Source organism: Prionailurus bengalensis, chromosome A2 (assembly GCF_016509475.1).
Source record: "Prionailurus bengalensis isolate Pbe53 chromosome A2, Fcat_Pben_1.1_paternal_pri, whole genome shotgun sequence".
NCBI lineage: Eukaryota > Metazoa > Chordata > Mammalia > Carnivora > Felidae > Prionailurus > Prionailurus bengalensis.
The window spans coordinates 2,849,691-2,857,182 of NC_057348.1; the positions used below are offsets into that span (position 1 = coordinate 2,849,691).

The following is a 7,492-nucleotide window of genomic DNA, read 5'->3' on the forward strand; positions in this document are numbered from 1 at the left end:
GGGGTTAGTGATCATTGCCTGCCTTCTGCGGCTGTGGGCATTATCCCAATGGATGAGAAGAAATGGGACTGGAAAATATCAAAGGGAGAGGCGGTCTCTTTCGACTCCAGGGACACCGGAAGCAGCGCCGGGACCCTATTTTACATGGACTTCCGGTTTCGCTCACAGTAGGGAGGAGGGATGGCGCGTCCTGGCATAACTTTCCCTCCCTGAGCTTCGCTTCCGCAATTATAAACTGGGGATAATAATAGCAGCTACGTGCTACTGGTGAGGATTAAACGAGATCGAGCTGGCCACAGATTTAGCAAAAGGGCTGGAGGATAATGAGGCTATTAAGTATTAGCCAATTACTTTTAGGTTTTCAGTAATTGCCCATTGAATAGAATCAGGAATGCATAAGGTGTGATCTTTAAGTGGTAAGTAACCAAAGAAGGGCAATAAGTAAAATGAAATCTCTTTGGAAAGTCCCCTCACACGGTAACTGAAGACCCCTGTAAAAGAAGTCACGGTGAATGGCTAACGGTGGAGTACTACATTTCCCAGAAATCTCTAGGAGCCTACAACTCCCAAGCACCCCTTAGCCGCTGTCGTCTCCCGGAAAAGTGCACGTGCGGACAGCCGGCATACGCCATGGCGGCCAGATGCCTCTTCGGGGCTACGCGGACCTGGGCCAGCTGGTCGGCCCGGGAGCTCCCGGTCCCTGTCGAGCCTGGAAGACTCCTTGTACGGGGTTACGCCAAGAGACCGGGTGAGCTGGTTAAGAGGGACCCAGATGGGCATGGTTTGGGACTTGGGAGTTAATAGTGCGCAGGCGCTTGTGTGGGAGGCGGTGCCTAGAATCCGGGCGCGAGCTTAAAGAGGCAGACGCTGAGCTATTTGCGCAGGCGCGCTCTGAGGGACCTAGGAAGGGATTTGGCTCACTGCGCCGGTGCGGGATGTGTTTTGTTGGGGGGGGGGGGGGCGGGGTGTTAGGAACTTGGGTCCCAACTCTTGGGTCACTGTGTGACCTTGGGCTACCCGCCACCGGAAATTCGAAGAAGCAGAGGGGCCCGTCAAAGTATTAGCCACCTAAGCAAAGGCAAAATCAGCTGGGTATAGCCTTGCCTGATCTCCTTTGTTGAAAGGAGGGAACTGACAAAATGCTGGGCGTGAAAGACACATACCAGACCTTTTTCTCTGTGAGATAAATAGAAGGTATCAAAACAGAATTGGAGAGCAATGACCTGGTCAGTCTGCGCGGCAGTGTTAAAAGCAATATCTGTGTCTCACTTAAAGTCATTCTGGGTGCATGGGGCGCCTGGGTGGCTCAGTCGATTGAGCGTCAGACTTCCACTCAGGTCACAGTCTCACGGTTCATGGCTTCAAGCCCCTCATCGGACTCACTGCTAAGGATCCTGTGTCCCCTTCTCTCTGCTCCTCCCCTGCTCTCGCTCTCTGTCTCAAAAATAAGCATTAAAAAAGATCATTTTGGGTGCAGCAGGCAAGAGTCTAGGGGACCCGGGGGCCACCCGGAGAAAGGGGTAGAAAAGAAGGCTGGCCTCCTGGGGTGCAGCTGGACAGAAACGATTCTCTCCCACCCCCCCCCACCCCCCCAGTCATGAAGGGGGGCAAAGGCGGCAAAGGTGGTGTGGTCAGCGAGGCCCTGAAGGACCCAGACGTATGTACGGACCCTGTCCGACTCACCACTCATGCCATGGGCGTCAACATCTACAAGGAGGGCCAGGACGTGGTCCTGAAGCCAGACGAGGAGTACCCTGAGTGGTGAGTGGGCCAGGCTGGAGACCCGGGAGACCAAGTGACGGGGTGAAGGTGGCCTAGCTGATCCCCTGTGCTTTCCAGAGGGCTTCCCTGGGGAGGTGATGCGTGGCTCCAGACCTGAGTGGGTGGAAGGAGTTTTAAAGGTGGATGGAACAGCCAGTGCAAAGGCCCTGGGGCAGGACTGCGCAGCCTCTGTGTGGGGCCCCGTGTGCTTCTGCCTCTACCCAGGGTGCCTGGGGTGGGGGAGCTGTGGGGGTCTGCTGTGCAGCCCTGACCCCTGCCCACACCGCATCAGGCTGTTCCAGATGAACGTGGGCCCCCCCAAGAAGCTGGAGGAGCTGGACCCCGAGACCCGGGAGTACTGGCGGCTGCTGCGGAAACACAACATCTGGCGTCACAACCGATTGAGCAAGAACCGGAAGTTCTAGCAGGGGAAGGCCCCGGGGCCGCCCTGACCCATCAGGGACCTCACCAGGCCCGGCAGGAGGACCCCGGAGGCACACAGCGCCTTCCCCATCCTGCCCCCACAGAAGACTCTATCTGCCTGGAGAAAAGAGTTTTCTGAGAACAGAGGAGGCCCCTCACCTGGTGCCTGGTTGGTCCCCAGAGTGAGTCTGGACCAGGGCCCTGGGGGTCCTCGCGGGCCCTGGGTGCTGCTGGGTGCCCTCTGCTGCCGGAGCCGGGAGGGAGGCTGGGGTGGGGTCGGGGGGGGGGCGACTCAGGCCCCGTGGTTCCGTGGCTGCAGCCTCCCCCCGGGCAGTTGCTGTCCATCTTCGGGATTTCTCACGCCACCCAAGAGGCCCCAGCTCGTCTTCCAGGAGGAGGTGTTTTTAGACCCACCTCTCTTGGTTGCAAGGGACTCAACCCTTCTCCGTGCCACCCGGACCGTAAGCGTCTTTGTGGCCTTCGGAAGCCGAAGTGTCTGGGGCGGGCTCGGCCCTGAGGCATGCTGGCCTCGGGGACTTCAGTGTCCAGGTGTGTGGCTCTGTCTCTGGGTCCTTGTAGCCCCAGGGACTAGTTCTCTTGGACAAGTGTGGCCCCAGGACTCCCGGCTGAAGCCCCCTACCTAGTTTAGCAAGCCCAGCCAGAGGGAAGGGACTTGGTTTTCCTTCTTTGGCCAGAGTCATGTGTCGTCTGCATGGGCCGGTCATTTGAAATAGCCTGGGGACCTGGGCCTCACCACCATCCTCCCGTCCACCCGTCTGGTACCCGGGTCTCGGTCTCCCCCGCCCCCTCCCTCACCTTCACCCCCGCAGGAGACGCATCCCGGAATCTTGCATTAAGACCCTGCGAACCTGACCCGCAGACCTGAGTGAGAACCCCGGCTCCCAGCAGTCCTAACTCCTGCCCTGCCTGGGACCCAGGGCCGAGGCTGGGGCTTGCAGGGGGTGGAGTGGGGGATGGGATGAGGGCACCCCCTGGGGGCCGGACCAGGGCCCCTCGGGGCTCCTCTGCTTGTGTGGCTGGGTGGGCGGGGCTGGGGACTAATTCCGTCTAGTCCCAGGAAAATGGGAGTCCTCATCCTCTTAGGAAGACTCTGCCCAAGCGGATTACTTGCCCTCCCCGTGGCCCGCCCAGAGCAGGCGGAGGGTCCCAACCCTCCCGTGGATCCCCTTGGCTCTCGGTGTGAAAACAAAGGTGTAACGGCTACAAGGCCTTGCCGCACCTGCCTCCCGTCACCTCCCTGCGGGCACGTCGCTGCTGCAGCCACCGGGGCCTCCTGGTGGTTCCTCCCTCGTGCCAACCCCGGTCCTGCCCCAGAGCCTTTGCGTGTGCTGTTCCCGCTGCCTGGGTGGCTCCCCCCCCCCAAGGTGTTCCCATGGCTCCCTCTTGTACCTCCTCCAGACGTGATGTCACGTCTGAGCGGCCCCCCGACCGCCCTGTCCAACTACAGTTGCTGCATGCACTCGACTGCCTCTTCTGGTTTTATTTTCTCCCAGCACTTACAGCCAGCTGGTGTTTTACGTACGAATGTCGGTGTTTATTTAATTGTGCTTGTGTCTGTCTCCCATCAGAGCGGCAACTCCGTCAGTCAGGGTAGGGATTTTTGTCTCGTTCTGTTCACCGTTACGGCCCCGTCGCGCAGTGCATGGATGGATAGGGGGATCACCGGACGATGGGTGGGTGGGGGGTGGGCGGCTGGGCGGCCGGGCGGTCAGATGGGTGGAAGATGCGTGGGCGGGCCGTTGACCTGGCTGCCACCGCGCGAGGAAGACAGGGCCCGGGGGCTCCTGCGTGAGGTGTCATGTGAGCCAAGGTGAGCAGGGCAGCTCGAACCCACCCAGTGGGTGTGCACTGATGTGAGGACCCGGAAGTGAACCTGTGGTTACTTCGCAGACAGAGCTCAAAGGGAGGGCGGTTATGTGCACCTCCTGCCTTCCAGCCCCTCCCCTCCTGTCGTGACCTGGGCTGCCCCGTCCTATGGGGAAGTCCCGTGTCCTGCTGACGCTGGGGGGGGCCTCCGGCCTGCCCACACCCTGTTCCTTGCCCTCCGTGGCCCCCTTGCCAAGGAGTCCAGCCGAGTTCCGGAAGGGTGTCCGTCACGCCCTGGGGAGACATGGCTGGGTTGGACGGGACAAATGTGGGTCTTGCCAGCAGGGCCCCATCCCGCCCTCACTGGGCTGGGAGACGTGACCGGGTCTGTGGTCAGTGGGGACAGAAGCCACATTTTGATTTACAGAGGGAGCAGAGCATCCGCCTGCTTCTGCCTGAGAACCCGCCGTTTGCGCCCAGCCCGGGTCCCCCCGCGTCCCACACCGGCGTGGGCTCGGCGTGGCACCTGGGGTGTTGGGCTTGGGCAACGAGCTTGAACGACGGCTCCACCCCGAGTGGCTGTGTGGCTGTGGAAACTGGCCTCCCTGGGCCGGTTTCCTCCCCCGTAAAGCAGCTGTCATGAGGGGTAGAGCGACGGGCACGCAGGGGACACACAGTGAAAGACGCCAGGGCCATGGGCGGCCACTGCTGTCCTTTGTCACTTCTGAGAGAACCGGGGCTCCGCCGTGAGGGACGAGGAGCGGGCAGGGGGACTTGGGCGTGTCTTGCGATGGCAGCCTTACTGCCTCAGAGCCTCACGGTCCACCCCTTGCCCGGCCTGCAGGCGGGGAGGCCGAGGCCCCCGCCAGGCCACCTCCTCCCCGGGATGCAAGGCAGGGGCACCGGCATGGGTGGCCACGGGCGGGCCCCAGACTCAGGCGGGAGGCCAGGCCCTGTCCAGAGCCTGTGCGTGCTCCTTGGCCAGCAGCCGCAGGGACGCCTCCTCCAGGGCGAAGCCCTCCGTGAAGGCTGGGCCAAAGGCGTGGGGCCCGAAGGACGCCTGCAGCCCGGGGCCTGGGCCCAGGAGGCGCGGAAGGCCTGGCACGGCCGGGGGCCCGGGGCCCAGCCAGGGCTCCAGGGGTAGCGGCATGGCCGGAGGGCGGGCGAACGGCAGGGCCGGGGCCTCGGGGAGCCTTGGGGCTGCCACGGCCCCGGAGCCCGACTCCAGACGCTCCTGGCGGCGCCACTTGGCCCGGCGGTTCTGGAACCACACCTGGAGGTGGTGAGAGGGGTGCTCCCGGTTCAGGCTCTGTGGGGAGGAGCCAGGGAGCCAGCCAGCCCACCGCTCCCTACCCCCCCCCCCCCCCCCCCCCGTGTCCTCCTTTGGGGCTCCCCGCTGTGCAGAACCAGCTAGCCTCCCTCTGACCTGCAGCTACTTGCCTCAAGGAGATGGCCCTCTCCGAGAAGGCCCCCCCACGGCCCCCATCAAGCCGACCTGGGCTCTTCTCTGAAACTCGGCCCTGGGCGCTGAGTCCCAGCCACCGGTGCAGCATCTGACGCCCGTGGAAAGCCGTTTCTCAGCCGCGGTCGGCATCCCCTCCCAGCCGCTTCGCACCCAGCTCCACGGAAACACCCCCGGTGTAACCTTCCGCGCCTTTGCGTACACTGCTCTGTGCGCCCAGAAAGACACCGCGCTGCCTGCCTGCCTGCCTTCTCTCCCTCCTTTCATTTTAAATGATTTTATTTTTAAGCAATCTCTACACCCAAAGTGGGGCTTGAACTCACAACCCTGAGATCAAGACTTACAAGTTGCACCACCTGAGCCAGCCGGCCACCCCAACCCCCCTTCCTCCTTCCCGACTGGCCGACTTTCACTCCAACGCCAAGGTCTCAGTCCCACATCTCCTCCTCCGGGAAGCCTTCCCAGTGTCTCACCTGCCTGTGCCCCCGGAGGGGCCCGAGTGTGGCCCCGGCTCCCTCCCTGGGCTGCCGGCTGCCCTCACCTGCACGCGCACCTCCGGCAGGTGCACCTTGGCCGCCAGCTCCTCGCGGCTGTAAACGTCGGGGTAGTGGGAGGCCTCGAACGCCCTCTCCAGCTGGTGCAGCTGGTACGTGGTGAAGGTCGTGCGGTTTCTCCGGTGCTTCTTCTTGGGAGCCTCCTCGCCCGGGCCCGGCCCCCCCCCCTCCGCCGCAGGCCCCTCACCCGGGCTCAGGAACATGGCTTGTCCTCACCCCCAACCTGGCGGGATGGCAGCAGGGCAGGCGGTGGTCAAACCCCCAGCCGGGGAGGGCAGGGAGCCCCCCGAGTCCTCTGGGTCTGGGGTTAGATGTGCCGAGGAAAGGCGCCCCGGGTCCCGCATTCTCCCTGCCCGGCCCTGCCCTCCGTCCACCTCGGATGGTCTGGCTCTCCATCCGCCTCCCCCTCCTCTTCTCTCGGGTCATTTTTCTGCACGGCTCCCTGGGTGCCTGTCCCTCCAGCTCTATTTTCTCTTTCCCTCTCGAGCTCTCCTGGATTGCCTCTGCCTGCATGTCTGCTTTTGGCTGTCTGTCCGTCTCTCTCTGTCTAGGACACCTCACCCCCCCCCCCCCACCGAAAGGAAGGAGGCTGGGACACTGCCCCCATGGTCCTCCGCCCTGGGGGGCTCTCTGCGCCCCAGCTCCCACTCTTACCCACCTGCCCCGTACTCACCACCCCCAGCAGCCCCTCGATGGCCCCAGTGGGCCCAGCGTGTCTGCTGCTGGCCTGGTCCTGCAGACCCGAGCGGGTTGGGGTCCGGAGATGGGAAGATTAGTGCGAGGTGATTAATTGAGGCGGCCCCTCCCGCCCAGGCCCTGGCTGCTCTGAGCTGCAGAGGGAGGGCGTGGGGGGGGGGAGGAGGAAGGCTGCGGCTCCAGAGGGGTGTGTGCATGGTGGGGGGGGACCATCGGCCTGGGTCTGCCTCCCTTCACGGTAGGACACCAACAAGGGCCTCCCCTCTCTGGGCCTCAGTTTCCCTAGCTGTAGAACGGTGACACCAGGACCTGCCCTGGTGGGGCAACGAGGTGATGAAAGCAGAGAGCATTGCACAGTGGGTGGCATTCAGGAAGTGCTCGATGAGTGCTCACTGTTACTGTTCTCAGCAGCTGGGGCCAGAAAAAGGTCCTCTTAGACACAGAGGTTGGCGGGGGTTAGATGTTGACGGGGGTTGGGGAAGCCGTGGTTCCGAGAAGTGAAGTGAAGGCGGTTCCTGTCGGCTCCCCCGGACACCGAGCCGGCCGGGGAGTAGGGGGCACTTCGCTGGGTTTGGGGGAATGAATAGAAGTCCGTTCTTCATTCATTCAATACACATTGTCGAGCGCTTACAGTATGCCAGGTAGCGTTCACAGCAGTGAACGAAACAGACACAAACCTCGGAGCTGACATGCTAGTCGGGGAGATAGCCAACCAGGAGACATAATACAGCGTCAGGTGGTTCTAAGCCTAGTGAGACAACTCAAGCAG

General features: G+C 62.8%; 2 protein-coding genes across 2 annotated transcripts; one reads left to right on the plus strand and one right to left on the minus strand.

The window, feature by feature from the left end:
- Window positions 1–91: 91 nt before the first annotated feature.
- MRPL54 (mitochondrial ribosomal protein L54) lies at window positions 92–3,057 on the plus strand. Its single transcript, XM_043586173.1, has 3 exons — window positions 92–748; window positions 1,596–1,761; window positions 2,054–3,057. Exons 1-3 carry the CDS (start codon window positions 631–633, stop codon window positions 2,184–2,186), a joined length of 417 nt encoding a protein of 138 aa, XP_043442108.1. The 5' UTR covers window positions 92–630; the 3' UTR covers window positions 2,187–3,057.
- Window positions 3,058–3,665: 608 nt separating this feature from the next.
- RAX2 (retina and anterior neural fold homeobox 2) lies at window positions 3,666–6,281 on the minus strand. The gene is made up of 2 exons (XM_043586172.1): window positions 6,015–6,281; window positions 3,666–5,284 (listed from the first exon to the last, which is right to left on the minus strand). The coding sequence occupies exons 1-2, from the start codon at window positions 6,228–6,230 to the stop codon at window positions 4,946–4,948; spliced, it is 555 nt and encodes a 184-aa protein (XP_043442107.1). The 5' UTR covers window positions 6,231–6,281; the 3' UTR covers window positions 3,666–4,945.
- Window positions 6,282–7,492: the final 1,211 nt, after the last annotated feature.